General features: G+C 30.9%; 2 protein-coding genes across 4 annotated transcripts; one reads left to right on the top strand and one right to left on the bottom strand.

Moving 5' to 3' along the window:
• Window positions 1-1,348: 1,348 nt before the first annotated feature.
• Window positions 1,349-5,210, bottom strand: CDF2 (cycling DOF factor 2). Of its 3 annotated transcripts, XM_020364447.3 has the most exons (3): window positions 4,895-5,210; window positions 4,550-4,802; window positions 1,349-3,081 (listed from the first exon to the last, which is right to left on the bottom strand). In XM_020364447.3, exons 2-3 carry the CDS (start codon window positions 4,742-4,744, stop codon window positions 1,771-1,773), a joined length of 1,506 nt encoding a protein of 501 aa, XP_020220036.1. In that variant the 5' UTR covers window positions 4,745-4,802; window positions 4,895-5,210; the 3' UTR covers window positions 1,349-1,770. The 3 variants fall into 3 exon arrangements, with proteins under 3 accessions (XP_020220036.1, XP_020220035.1, XP_020220037.1); XM_020364446.3 differs by lacking the exon at window positions 4,895-5,210 and having other exon boundaries at window positions 4,550-4,888; XM_020364448.3 differs by lacking the exon at window positions 4,895-5,210 and having other exon boundaries at window positions 4,565-4,888.
• Window positions 5,211-12,479: 7,269 nt separating this feature from the next.
• Window positions 12,480-13,860, top strand: LOC109802333 (uncharacterized protein At5g19025). The gene has a single exon (XM_020363654.3). The coding sequence runs from the start codon at window positions 12,990-12,992 to the stop codon at window positions 13,644-13,646; it is 657 nt and encodes a 218-aa protein (XP_020219243.2). The 5' UTR covers window positions 12,480-12,989; the 3' UTR covers window positions 13,647-13,860.
• Window positions 13,861-16,133: the final 2,273 nt, after the last annotated feature.

Raw genomic sequence — 16,133 nt, 5'->3', positions numbered from 1 at the left:
ACCCTTATAAGTTTGCAGGTGATCATGGAGTAGTTAGACAGAAAAACTGTGCATATGTTTAATTTTAACTTATACAAGAAGTTTGATTTATTTTACCTTCTTGATTCATTTCTTTTTACCTCTGTGATTCATCTTTTCTTATAATTATTTGTTGAAATTTTATTCAAGTTGACTCCATATTTTACATTGATAAAGGCAAAGGCGTTATTTAAGATTGATCATCTAGTCATGTTGTTTAATGAATTTTCAGGTCATGGTGGAGGGGTGAGTTCTGCACCTTTAAGGCGAGCTTGAAAGAGGGTTACGGCATCAAAATTGACAAATAAAAATAAGATGTCAAGGGTAATCTAGCAAATTTCAAACAATTATAACACATATTTTAATTAAAAGTATGTTTATAATAACTGTATGAAGTTAAATGAATTATAGTATATATTTAAGAATAAATGGAGAGTGTAATACTAGCGTATGCCAAAGAGAAAAATGTACACTTTACTAGTAATTTTCTAAAATATAAATTATTAAAAGATAATTATAATTGAATGACATATGAAGAGAAAATGTATTATTCTATTCGTTTTCTAAATACTCAATCAAACATTAAGTAGAATAAGAATATTTTCGTAATTGAAAATGGTGTCATGTTCTTTTTGATAAGTGCCAATTGCCAGACAAAACATGGGTAGTGCTTAATTTACCATTCAGTGATATTTTATTCCAGTTTGTTATGTTTTGATGGCAAAAGCTACCTTAACAACAACAGATGGAAGAACCGGTAGAATTTACCATAAATCAACCGTCCATAGAAAATGTCTAACACGAATATTTGTTTCCAAGAAGTTACAATAAGGAATACTTTAGAGAGAGAAAGAAGGTTACCTTCAAGAGAGAGAGAAAGAAGGTTACCTTCAAGAGAGAGAGAAAGAAGGAAGATGAGTGTCCCACCCTCTTGAGTATAAATTCTTCAATTCCTTTGGACCTCAAAAATAAAGGCATTCTGATTTGTTGTGTGGTCAGGATTCAAGCCCCTTCATGGAGGGATGCCTTTGGGGATATTGTCTTTCATTTAAAGTAGGTTGGACCCATAAAACTTAAGTCAGTAATTTTTCAAAGGGACTTTTTCTCTAACGACGAGATGAAGACCAATTGCCATGCAAACATTCCCTTTTTCCATTTTGAGTTGGTAACATTTTACTACATGAAGTGAATTTCTATATATAATGCTTATTCTCTATTAATACAAATAAATCTCTCATTTAATGATAGTAATATGTAGACTATAAACCAAGGCAGATTGGCTAGTTAATGAAAAGCATTAAGATTACATTCTGAAAGAAAGAAACCAGAAGAAGAAGTTCAATTTGAATTCTCATTCTCATTCTTATTTATATACATATTATGTCTAGGAAAACAAACTCACTATATCTCACTATGAACTTATATATATATATGTATATGTACATGAACTAAGAAAACCATCTGAATGAAAGGGAAGAGGGTAAAACTGCCTAGATGTCACCTATGATAGGAGAGATACTCTGCAAACACAAGAATACTCCTTCACCTTGGAAGGAAATGCATGAAGAACCATCCACTGCTCTTTCTTCAGTTGGCGGACAACAGAACTAACTCTTCTTACAAACAAGGCTGGTGAACCAATGTGGCTTTAGTGCTTTACAATTTGTGTTTCCCTCGGGACCGGTTGAACACTGCCAAATCAGTTTGCTGCACCTAAAACACAAGTCAATTACAAATTTATAAGCTACACATTTATGAGGTCTCATGAAAGTTAAGGGACCTAGACAACGCCGCTGGATTGGCCTGCAACACCGGTGAGGCCTGCACTGAATGATTTTTCTCATCATTCTTTGAAGGGAAGGCTTTGAAGAGTCCTCCCCCAGGAATTGAGTCAGCCTTATCATTTTTAATCCCAAGTGTTGTCCATAAAGAGCTTTTTGCTGCTTCTCCCGAGTCATCAATCCTCAAAGTTTTTGGAACCCACAAGGACTTTTCTTTGTTGTTTTCTTTGCTGTGCTCATCCTCGCCACCTGACTCATTTGGTTTGAGAATGTTGTCTTCCCTTGAATGTTTACCCAAGGTTGGGGAGTTAGGGCCAGAGTTTGGGTTTGCAACTTTTGGTGATGACGGTTGCGCTAGCCATGGGATGTTCCACGCGCCTGGCACAGCACAGCCCCAATAAGCTGCTGCAGGATAGAATGGCACAGTAAATCCTGGGGGACAAAAAGCAGGTGGTGGTACTGGTGAGCTCCACTGCACTGGATTCCATGGGATAGGCCAAGGGGTTCCAGAAAAGAAGGGAACTTGGGGGAAGTTTTGAATATTCTGCATAGCTTGTTCTTGGGGTCCATTGGTGCTTGTTCCTTCCATTGACTTTGTGGAGGTGATCGAGGATTTATTGGATTGATCATCCCCTTTTTCTCCACTGGCAAGGGGAACAGAAATTCTTAGTTCTTCAGGTTTATGAAATCCATTTCTTGTGTAATTGTGCACGGTTTTATCAGCAAGGTTCAAAACAGATGCCATTGATTCACACAAGGGTGTATCAGTTCCAAATGTAAGGACTGTACCATTGCATTTCAAGGAAGGATGGTATGCCCCATTTGGCAAGTCGGTTCGAGGATTCTGGATTGCAGCTTCAGAAACAGTTATCTGGCGATAGTGAGAAGCAGAATTCTTGTTCTTTCTGCGACCAGCTCCTACAGGAACGTTCCTCATGGTCCCCCCAGCAGTCCAGTATCTCTGGCAGTTCTTGCAGAAATGGCGGGGTTGGTTGACGTTGTAGTTATTGTAGTAGCAGAACTTAGTGTCCATGCTATTACAGCGAGGACATGGTAGTATTTTGTCTGGTTTTTTGAGGTTCTTATCCTGTGAATTACTTGTCTCACCCTGCTCCTCTTCAGTCTTTGAAGTTTTCAATGGAGTAGCCTCCCTCTCGGTCGACAGGGTAATGGATTCCTCACAGGTTCCAGAGGCAGCATCTGGATTAGTGACCTCTTCTGATGATTGGGTGGGGGCTCCATCTTCCTTCTTATTATCAGTTGGTTTTTCTCCCAATGTGTCCTGGATTCGTGAAAAAAACCTGCTTAGTATGTTGCTATACACTACAAGCACTATATTTATATTATGAAAAGAACATTTCAAATATGAATTGACTGTTTCACATTCGTGCCATTTGCAAGCAAATAAGATTCAACCGATTTTTTTTTTATTGAAAAAATAAAAACTTAGAAAACATAGATATAAAAGAAAAAAGTGATTACACCTCAGGAGAGCTACTTCATTAGAAGAAAACAAATTAGAGCAGCACTACACAAAGAACACACCAGGGAAATTACTAGAGAGTCATAGCACTGTCAATAAATTCTATATCTAATTGAAGCCTCATTTTTTCATCGGTTGTATAAAATCCACAAGGAAACATCAATTGTCAAAATCTCTTTTCGAAATGCTTTTTATCCGCAAAGCAAACATGTTGATTCATTTTCCTAAAAGGGTTGATGCTGGAGATATTATCATCTTGCAGGCTCAAACCAAGAGAAAGCTGTATGATTGACATGCTCAAAGTGGAAACTTGCGCCAAAAAAAGTAAATGGTGTCGAAACCACGAGGAGACAACTAGTTCTCCTTTTACAAGACAGAACAGAAAATCAAAATCAATTGAAAATAAGGCAAAGCAAGATGTTGTATTAACAAAAGTGCAACAAACAAGGAAATCAAAGGAAAAAATTTAGGAAATTTACTCATGATGGTACTATGGCAGTTTTTATTTCTTCTCCTGGATTTGGCAAATACCATACAAAACTCAAAAGTCAAATAGACAAAACATTGTTTTTCACAAACATACTGACATAGCCAAGGAAAATTAACCATAAGAATCCTGTAAAAATGAATGATTTAACGTCACAAAGATATATAAAGAAAGAAAGATAGATTAACTCCTCTACTGAAAAGCACGAAGTTAACAAGGTTTTGAAATATGGAAAGCTGGAAACTGAAAGTAGACAAGAGAGTAATTTCTCAAAAAATGCCAAATCCATGTAGCAATCTCAGAACCTGGTAGCGGCAGACTAACCAAACAACTGAAGAACAAATCCAAATGCCTATCTCACACAAGATCAAATAATTGCTTCCTCTTTTATTCAAAACTTCTCTCACTTTTTCCTTTCATTAACAAAATAAATCAATCCAAACATACACTAAAATTCTCTTGAACCACCAAAAAATCAAGCTTCAGCAAGTCCAAAATGACACTTGAACCACTTAACGGGGATTGAAAATTTGAAACCAACCATCCACTAACTCCCCAGATTGAAACCAACCCCAAACAGACACTCAATTAAAAACTGAACTCCGTGAAAGAAGAAAAAAAAAAAAAAACTTTACAAAACACAACACAAGCCGAAAAACCAAGTCAACGGAATCTTCAATGCCCGAACCAAACCAAAACCAACCCATTAAATCTTTTCACATTTGAAACAAAGAGTCACGCTCAAAATAAAAAATTTCGAAACCCCAAAAATCCACACACCTTATCCAAATCTACCTCTGGTGCATCTCTGTTGGTACGAGACTCCCTGGAAGAGTTGGTGGAAGAAGCGTGACTCTGTTCAGCACTGTCATCGACAACATCGCCGGAAGACAGGGCCGGAGCTTCGGCGGGAATCTCCGGCACCGGGATCGTCTTCCCGAAGAGCTTGATCGCCGGGTCTTTAGCCTCCGACATTTCCGTTACCTTTTTTCCCTATTTCGTTAATAAAAAAAGCTCCTTTTTTTGTTTTTGTCTGAAAGGGGAAAAAAAATGAAAACTGTAAAAGTGGTTGGAGAGAGAAAGAGAAAAAGCGTAGAGAGAGAGAGAAGGGGTGTGACAACTGACACGTTGTGTGAGAGTGTGCGTTTTGTTGTTGATCCGGCGAAGCAGGTAGAGGTGCCACATCAGAAGCAACCTACAATTTCAGCCACAAACTCTTTGTGGCCTGAAAAAGATCTTTCTCTTTCTTCCTTTTTCATTCTCTTTTTTTCTTTTTTCTTTTTCTGTCAGCTTTGCTTTGTTTGGCTAACCAAAATGGACACACGTTTGGGGGTATCTATGTGCGTCCCCAATGGTAATTTCCACAAGCACGTTGGATCGTAATAGTCGTTGCTTTTCAGCTTTTCAGCTTTTCAGCCTCTCCCAATCGATAACTCCTTTTTCATGTATGCACCGCGTCAAACTTGTCCAGAGCTTGCACTTATCTTCCAACATACCTAACACTTGTTTTTGCATGGATATCGTTTCACTTCGCACAATTTTCTCAACATATAAACTAATATGAAAATGTTTTAAATTATGAGGTGAATATAAATAGTTAATTTGGATTAATAAATAAAAGTATATGTAGTTTAAGTTTGTAAAATGCTTCTTTTAAAAAAAATCAAAAATTAATTAATTATATAACTTCTTATATCATAAATTAAAAGAGATAATAAGGATAAATTTATAAGTAATATTAGTTTTGACTCTTAAAAATTTGGTAGATTTTTGTTATTCGCTTTGATATTTGTTAGATTGTCACAGTATTATTTAAAAAAAATGTCATGATTTAAGTAAAATGACATTTATAAATGATATTTTATATCGATTCTTAAATAATGTAAGACTTTTTAATATACCAAAAGTTTATAAGTTAAGATTAAGAAACAAAGTGGATTAGACCATTTTCTAGTGTGCCAAGAGTAACATCATTCGAGTCATAATATCTGAAGTATTATTGATTTTGATACTCATTAGATCGTCATAATTATGTCTTTAAAAAGATGCGTCGATTTAGTGGATTAAGAGAGTAAGGTATTTATAAACAACCACTCTTCAATGACATGAAAATTTTTAACATTATGGAATAGAGAGCAATCGAAATAAGTTCTCTTTGGTGACATTTTCACTCGATGAGATTTTAATCAATCAAAAAGTATTGCGTATAATTTATTTTTATTATAAAGTAGGGGTTTAAATAAATCAAAGATGAGATTTTGTCCCGTAAAAATTTCAAGTATTTCACTTAAGAGATTCTCTTCCAATATAATTGTCTCATTTCAAACTAGTCTCATTTTATCTTTACTTTAATTGTTACTCGTATATATGATTTATTAGATTTTTTTTATTTAGGCTACTATTAATTAGTGTAATTTTGTTTTATGAAAATGAATTGAATGTTATGTGACATATATTTCCTTGTAAGCCCGTTTTATCATGTGATCTATTTTGGAATTGAGAATTAATATGGAAGTATATCTAATTATCAGGTCAAGTCTAATAAACAATTTTGTGTTAAGTTTTTTATAAGGGTCTAATTGATTTAATTGATTTAATATCTATTGTGAATGGATAATAAGTAGCAATTTCATAGAGAAGTTCTAGTGGAAGGGTTTTTCTTTACACACAAGTGACTACGTGATCAACATTATGATAACAATTTCACTATAGAAATATCCACAATAGGTAAGTGTTTTATAGTAATTGATAAATAGTGATATGGTGTTTTAAATTCTAATACTGATTATGTTTTTTTATTCAAATAAAGCAATTTCTTTTGCTAGTAAGTCCTGAGATAAAAATTTAAATAAAAAAAAAGGTTATGTATATATTATTTATTTATATGTTTGGAAAGTTACAAGTTGAGTGAAATTATTTTTATTGGCAATTTGATTAAGTAAATGTATCTCACCACAATGGACAATTTGCAAAAATTGGTAGTTCTTGTTAAATTTTATATCATTAGGATATTGTGTCATTTAGATTACTTTTTCTTTGTTTTAACTCAGTCACAAGGTTAATTCATTAATAATTTGATATGACACGTTAATTTTAGGATGAATATGATAGTAAAATCTTTTTGTTCACAAGTGTTGGACTTTTGTAACAATTGATGTAGTGTATAATATATCATCCACGCACAAGGGAGTTTATATTATGTTTTGTGGTTACAATGGTTCAACCTAAAAGCCGTTTTCAAAATAATTAAAATCGAATTAATATTGTACAAGTGAAAGAATGTTAGAATTTTTTTTATTCATATTACTATTAATTGGTGTAATTTTTTTTTTTTTTGAAAATGAGTTGAATATTACCTAACATATTTTTTTGTGTGTACCTATTTTATAATGTGATCTATTTTAGGTTTGGGAATCACAATAAAAGTATATCTAATTATTAGGTCAAGTTTAATAGGCAATTGTGTTATGTTTTTATGTGAGGTCTAATTAATTTAAGAGGAAAGGGATCCACTTATTTTAATAATAAGTTTACTTAGACTTTCTCTACTCAATAACTCGTGTTATGCATCAAATGTTAACGATCCAATCGTTAAATTAAAAGTTCTCAATGCATAAATCAATTATGCAAATTTGAAAAAAGTTTGAAAACTATTTTTGATACTCCATTTCATCAATTCAAATTGATAGATAATTATAAAAATATGTCATACGTTGATTTGAATTAATAAAATAAAGCATCAAATAATTTTTAAATTTTTTTAAAACTTTTAAACTTGACTTATGCATTAAGGACTTTTAATTTAATGGTTAAATCGTTAAAATTTGATGTAAAACGTGAGTTATGGAGTGAAATAAGTCTAGATATACTTACATTTTGAGTAAGTGGATCCCTTGTCTTGATTTAGTATTTGTGATTGATGAATATTAAGTTACGATTTCAAAAATTGAAAGAATAAGATCCCACTAGACTCTTATAAGTTTGGTAACTATCATTTTTGTTCCATCAAAGAGCCAATAGTGTCAAAAAAGAGTTATGATGAAATAGTTGTTTTTGTCATATACAAGTAAGTATATGGCCAACATTGTGATAAGAGGTTCATTATAAAGATGCCTACAAAAGCTAAGTATTTTATAATAATTGATAAACATTGATATGATGTTCTAAATTCTAATATTGATCCAATATATCATTCTATCATGATTTTCTCAATTGTGTATCCCTTTAATTAATCTCTATATATTAAATACAAGTTGTTATCTTGCTCAAGAACACGAGTAGAGGGAGGGAGGACCTAGAGTGGCCATGGTCCCTCCCATTTAAAAAAAAATGTATCAAAAATTACTTTTAAAATGTGATATAACTTATCAATGGTTTTAAATGTGTGGCTTATATCTGGTCAACAATTTTGAAAATTTTGTTTCTTAATATTAATAGACAATAATTATATATGAAGACTTAAATGAAGGGTAAAAATAAATATTGATAATAGTATGTATTTTACCTTTTACTTTTTTTTTGTTTATAAAATGGTAAATAGGAGATGCTATTTTATGAATACGAATTAAGAAGTCAATGACATGTTAAAAATTTTCAGATTAAGTATCATTGTTTATTTAGTGGTTAGTTGAAACTCAACATTGTCCAGTTTGACCCATGATTTTCTTGCCAAATTGAGGGCTAATAATAGTCTGTCGAAAGAATTCTAGCTATAGCGTCAAGAGGTCTCCTTTAATAAGCATGTCTATCAAAGTAAAATTTTAATAGTTGCGCATATCATTCATTTTCATGGTGGCCTTGCATATTCTTATTTTTGTCATGTTTTATGCTTGGAAGTTTAACTGAAATAATATTTTTTATATATAAATTTTATACTATTTTATAAATTTAAAGGTGAGAATGTTTTTTTTAATGTTTGATTTTCTATTTAAAAAATAACAATCATGGAAAATATTTTTTTAGGAATGATATTTGCATGATTTTTTAAAAAATTATTCGTATGAGAGAGATAGAAAACTAACATTCATAAATTAAAAGAAAAATTTTATTAAAATAAAATATAATGTTATCTTAATTTACTTATTTAATAACATAAATACTTTTTATTCTCAGGTAACATTTATAAATATATATAATCAATTAAATAAAATTTTATTATTATTACAAAAATTTATGATTTTCAATAATCATAATTTCTAAATATGAAAAAATTTCTTATACCAAATATCTCTTTAAGTATTGACTAATAACTTGTCAAAGTTAATAAATAACATTTCAGTAACCTTTGTGTAAACGTTTACCTTACCCCACTCATAAATAAATTTATTGATGTTTTTATTTATTTATAAATGAGTCAATGAGTATCATAAATTCATTAATTTTTATTTTTAATAATAGAGTTAATGAGTATCAAACTTTGATAATCGTATCTCTCTCATCACTAATAGTTAGATGTTTTGCCTTTGGTGTTTGTATTCACGAGGATGGGTGTCATTATCTAGACTCATAAAACTTTATTTACTTTAATTAGGTGTGATTATTGCTTGAGGTCAATTAGACAAATAAGTTATCCAAATCCAATAATTAAATTAGTTCATTTTCTTTTAATTTGAATTGGATCCAAACTAAATTAATTAAAATTTGATATTAATTAATTTAAGTATTAGTTTCACAATTTTGAAATTCGAACCAAATCAACTATTTATATATATATATATATTATTTTTATTAGGTACATAACATTTATGTATCGTTTTAAAAAATGTCTTTGCATTTCAGTTTTAGATTCAAGATTTCGCAAATAAACTTTCACAATTCAAAATTTGAAATTCTCGTTCCTTGTTATTATAATTGGAGTAGTATAATTTAACCAATTATTTATGTGTTATTTTTTTATAATTTGTCATTTTTTAATGGAGAAATTGTACTCATATCTTTTAAAATAATTTCATTAGTTTAACTGAAAAAAATAAAAATTAATTTACAAATTGTCAATCATATACGTGTTTATTATTTATTTTTGAATTACATAAAACGTTATGATTTCTTTGTGAAAATTTTCATTGTTCTTCAATTTTAAAAATAATAATTTCTCAGTCCAATTTTTGAAGTTATTTCTTGAAGTTAATATATTTTTTAAAGAGCTAATCACTTATACACTGTCAGTGTAAATCTTTTTATACTCACAACCAATTATATATCTTAATTGTGCCATGTCACTGTAAACATATTTACTCTTAACAGTGACATGACACAATTAAGATATATAATTAGTTGTCAGTGTAAAAAAACTTTACACTGTTAGTGTATAGGTGATTAACTCTTTTTTAAATCACAATACTCGTGATATTTATGATATAATTTGAGAGTTAAAATTAAGAAAGAAATCAAGTCTCGTCCAATTGTTTATACTTGCATTAATAATTTGTCATCTCTTAATAATATATAAATAGTATTACTACTATTTTATACATGAAATTGTACGTGTTACTTAAATAAATAAATAAGAAAAATTAATGCTCACTTAAAAATTAAAGAGGAGTTATATGTCATTTAAAAAAGCCTTGAGGAAGGTCAATTCAATTTTCTTTTATTTAATTGGTATAAGTTAATTACAATCAAATACATAATTTATAATTTTTAATGATAATATTATCTATTAATTTTGAGACAAAACTATTAATATATTATTATAATTTTGAATGTTTGCAAATAATATATAATATCAAATAATAAAATTTAAATTATAAATAATAAAATATTTAAGTCATTATATATTGTTCAATGATATTAAATTATATGAAAAATATTTTAAAAAAAGTATTATACATATCAAAACACTCAGTAATATAATAAACACTTCATATAATTATATAAATATATATTATTTTATCTAAAAAAATTCTATTTAACAATCAAAAGAAGTGAAAAAAACAATTTTGTAAAGGGAAAAATAGTTAATGAGAGAACATGAATTTCGACGTAATAAAATAAAGAGAAAGAGTAACTCACAATAAAATAAAATAGAGAGCAAGAATAATTCATTATAAAATTAAATAAATGCATGCAAATAGAAATTAAAGCGGAATACTATAAAAAAAAGTCCACTTAAGCTCCTTGAATTAGTTTTTCTAGAAGTTTTTATTTTTTATTTCTTTACAAATTTTAAGGTGCTTATTTTTTTTTTTATACCAAATGTATTTAACTCAACTTTCACTTGTAAATAAAAATTAAGTTACAAAAAAATGGGTGAAACATACTTTTAATTCAATCAGAACTTAAACAAAATTATCTTAAAAAAGAGATACTTGTAGGAAAATAAATACTAAAAGGAAAATGTTATCTAGTTCATTTAGGATACTTTTCCCTCTCTTCTCAATCATAAGAAAAATATATATACATTTTTATTCTTAAATATAAGCAAATTTAACTTTTTATTTTATTTTATCATTTACTGATATTTTCTTTAAAATATTCCTCATTTAATATATGACTTTTTAGTTGTACTACTTCTCTTGACAATTATAATAAGGACAATTTAAGAAAAAATTTATAAAAATAACAAAATTTAATACAAATAACCAACTTTTTTAATATGTATAAAATTAATTATTTTATTTATAATAGAGAACAAAATAAGTAGTTAAGAAATTAAAAGTATAAATTTTTTATTGAAGAGTATATTTGCAAGTTGTTACATGTAGTTAGTTATATTTTAGTTTTCAAAAAAAACTTTCTATATATTAATATATAAATTCATTAATCGTTGTCCAAAGGGCACATATTAAAATTTCTACTCACGTAAAAATGATATATATATATATATATATATATATATAATTTTCATCTAAATTAGAGGAGGAACCTAAGTTTTTCCTTTTCACAAACTAATAATATGTATGATTCGCTAAAAATCATAATATTGAACATGATAAATATAATATTTCATGTTTGATTTATAAAATAATCATGGAATAAGATAAAATAGATGAGAAAAAGATTGAACAAAAGTTTTATTTTTTGTTACGCGATAAAACATGAAATAACTTTTTATCTTAATAAAACTTTTTGGTACAACACCATCTTGACTTTTATCATTATTGTCCAACACCAACACCATCGATGCTACTTACCACTATTGTTATTGACCACAACTGTCATTATAATCCACAACTATCCTATTCTATCACCATTGTTGTTGTCTTTGTTGCCATCAAAACCATCATCAGATTCAACACTAATATTATTATCATCACAATTTCTACTACTGTCATTTTTATTAATATAATAATAAATCATTGTAATAATTAATATTAAAAAAGAATTTTATAATAAATTTAACATCATTTTATTTGAATCACTCATTATTTACTAAATAACATACATAATAAAAAATTGACCAGTAACTTAAATATTTATTGTGTGTTTAATCACTTTATGGTATACTTTAATATGTAGCGAAACCTAAGGACATTATAATTGGATTACCTCAAAAGGGAAGAGGCAGAAAAGCCCATAGGATGGCCCCCACAAAATCATTGACACATAATGCAACCTTTTCCCAAGCCCATTCCACGAGCCCACACGCTGGCCCTCACGCACGCACACAGCTATTGAACACAAAAGCGTGTCCTTTGCATAAAAACAAACAAGCTAATTAGTGCTAATTACTCTTCTCCCCTTCATTCATTATTATGCATCGTTGACCATTGGGGATTTGACCCTCCAAATGCTTGCAAGAAAGAAAGAAAGAAAGAAGTGGCATCACCAAAACAAAACAACCTATCCACTACGGTTCCCTTTGAGAACGAACGAACGTGTCTCCTCTTCATATTCATAATATTTATAGTACCATTGCGATCATAACGACAAAAACAATGAACCAGTGATGCTTCTTCTTCTCATACTCTCGCTGCAATCCCTCAAACCCACCTAACCCAAACCCATTTCAATTCTCGCACCCCCCATTTTCTTACCCTTTCTCTCTCCATTCTCTTATTTATTATTATTACACACATCACAATTTCCCTTGAAGGGAAAAAAAAAAACCCTAAAAATTTCGTTTTTTTGGATCCACAAAGGCCACCCCCCGGATCTCCAATCCTCTTGATCACTACGAAGTTCTAATTTTTTACGTTTTTGGCGAAGTGGGTCGTTGTTATATACGTGGTTTCTGATCTGGGATTGATTCAATTTGGGGGTTTCTGGGTTTGTGATTGAAATGGTCTATTTCCATAGCTCAATCTCTCTCTGCAACTCCTCCGTTGACCAACCCATGGCGAATTCCCTCGATTTCGGCTCGAAATCGAGGCACCGGAAAACCCCCAATTCCCTCCAGGCTCCGCCGTGCCGGCGATCCCGATCAGTGGTGGCCGACGTTGTGATTTTCGTGGCGGTCATCACGGCGTTCGGATTCCTATTGTTCCCCTACGCCCAATTTGTGGCCAGTGAGAGTGTCAAAATTGGTGTTGTGGTTGTGAATTTGATCAAAGAAGAGGTTTCTGTGGCCCCTTGGGTTTACATGTTCATAGGGGTTAGTGTTACCTTTGCTGCATTGACCACTTGGGTTCTTGTGGCTTGCACCACAAGGAAGTGTGGGAACCCCAATTGCAAGGGTCTAAGGAAGGCTGCAGAGTTTGACATTCAGTTGGAGACTGAGGATTGTGTGAAGAATTCACCTTCATTGGCTAAGGATGGTGGAGTTAAGAAGGGGCTGTTTAAGCTTCCTTGTGATCACCACCGCGAACTCGAGGCCGAGCTCAAGAAGATGGCACCCCCCAATGGAAGGGCTGTCCTTGTCCTCAGAGCAAGGTGTGGCTGTTCTGTTGGTAGGTTGGAGGTTCCAGGACCGAAGAAGAATCGAAAGATCAAGAAGTAGGATACATAAAAGAACAAACAAAGGAGAGGATAATTGAACACAGAATGTAGCCTTAAATATTTGGCAGAGGAGTTGGTTATAGTTATATGGTCATATTTTATTTAGGTTGTCTTTTGAATAAGCCCCTCCACTGTGGCAATAAGTTGTAAGGAACTATGGATCATACACAGTTTGGTTATTTATACATGGGAATATAAGAATCCGTTTATTTGAATTGGTTTACTTCATTGTTCTCTCAGATTTGGTGTTTCTGATTTCTTATTATTGTTTCTCATAGTTACAGTTTTTCATTCTATTGGTAAGTGGATGCGCAGGATTATAATTGCCACTCTTTTTGTAGAGTACAGGTTGTGATGGAGTAAGTTGTTGTTCTGATCTTATGAATGGACAGTTGAATTGTGCCTAGTGGAGATCCACTTTTAGAGTTGTAGTTTTGAGCATAACTGATTCATTGAAATTCAATATTTTCTCTTGTACCTGATTCTTCAGTACATTGCTATGCACTTTCTCCATTAATTATGTGGATTTTTATTGCATTGGTTGCTGTCGAAGATGGGCTCTTCTAGGAGAGGTTATACCTGTGATGTGAACCATGGAGTGGATTGCTCAAGTACCAGATTTTACAGTAAACTCTGGTTTTCTATATGATTTTTTTTTAGGAAAATAGAATTCACACATGAAGGGAACGGCAAAAAAATAACATTGAGGGTGTTGTTATTCCTTTTGTCGGTGTCTCATTTAAGTTTATTGTATCTAATACCTTGCGCTTGTTAATTGGATTCTTATTTATCTTTTTGCATCTTGTGGCGTGTTCTCGACTTCATAATATGCAGCTTGATATCTAATATTAGAAAGGCTATTAGTTATATACAGCAAAACAATATTGGACTACGAAACGTGGCTTTCAGCCTTTTGCCTTTTTTCTCCTACCTCTGTTCCCCCCATTATACTTGGTTAATACATCTATTATGTTGGCATAGCCTTTCTAGTTAACCAACAATGTGTGTAGCACAAGTGGTATATAACATTGTCCTTTAAGTATGTGGTCAGGGATTTGATCTATGGTAGGTGCGTTTGGAAAATATTTGTTGGAGAAGTCAACCCTATAAGTGGATTTTAGTATATTGGGAGATTATTTTTCAGTGTTCGGCTGGGAGATACCTTGATTTAAAAAATATGCCTTTCTAGTTATTGCTGGCACTTGCTTAGATTGAATTTTGGGCCCTGCAAGTGGCTTTCAACCTTTTGCCTTTTCCCCCTTCCTCTTATTCTCCCTTTGAAATATTCTTAGTTATTTAGTTAATATATCCATTATGTTGGCATAGCCTTTCTAGTTATTACTGGTACTTGCTTAGTTTGATTTGGCTTCAAATATTTCCACATCATAGTGTTTATCTTATTTAGAAATATTCCCAAGACAAGGTTAATGGCAAAGCAAATGTCATGTTTGCTGATCAAATCCATTTGATTTGTGTATGCAGATATATGTTCAAATGTGGCTAGCATTACATTGGCTTCTTTCATTTGCAATAGCCTTAAAATCTTGTTATTGCACAAGTGATTGTCTTCTGTAGTTGGTGATAACTGGAGGGATAATATGCTATTCTCAGATGGCATAACAAACTGATTTCTAGTTTTCAACATGTGTATGTTTCTTGATGTTAATTTATAATTCACTGAGCCAAAAAATAGTTAGTACATTTTAATCTTTACTGTGATTGAGGAAGAGAGGGAAAGAGGTGCTAAAGAAAGAGGGGGAGGGGGAGAGGTGCAACATAAGTAAAGCAAGCACTAAAGTTGAGATGAGAGAGTACACCATTAGACCATGAAAGAAACTTTAAAGTTTTGTTCCCCGCAATGACTAGTTGAGGTTGTAAATTGAAATGAAGGGTTATTTATTGAGATCAGAAGAGGTCCTTTTCTTTTGTTGTTGTCTGACATTGTGGAGTGAATTTATGAACTTCGGCCTCAGTATGGAATTCTCATCAACTACTTCCATGGTTTGAAGTTACACAAAGATCCCCCTTTCCTTTTCATTATAATAATTAATAGTGAAGTAACTGTTGATATAAATATCACAAAATAGACTGTACAAAAATACGTATGTATAAGTTAATTTGAAAATTTTTATCATGTTAGAGTCTCCAAAATGTTTTTTTTAATTCATGTAAAAACTCGTTTTAACTTGTAAAGAAATTTACTTCATGTTATCATTTTTTCTTATAAATGCTTTTGAAGAAATTTATTCAAATAAACTCTAGGTTAATTTTATTTTAATTTATTTAATTTCAATATTTTTTTTTTATCTCAACTTAATTTTTAAATTCATGTTTTTTTATTTATTTATTTATAGATCAATTTTTTTGGTAAAATATTTATAGATCCATTTTTTAATTACATTTTTTTAGTTTCAAATATTTTTTTTTTATATTTTGTTAAATATTACTAATCTTATGCTATATCCTGAGCTAGTTAATACAACTCAAT

Source organism: Cajanus cajan, chromosome 4, assembly GCF_000230855.2.
Source record: "Cajanus cajan strain Asha chromosome 4, NIPB_CcT2T_4, whole genome shotgun sequence".
Classification (NCBI taxonomy): Eukaryota; Viridiplantae; Streptophyta; class Magnoliopsida; order Fabales; family Fabaceae; genus Cajanus; species Cajanus cajan.
This window is presented reverse-complemented; position numbering and strand designations above follow the sequence as displayed.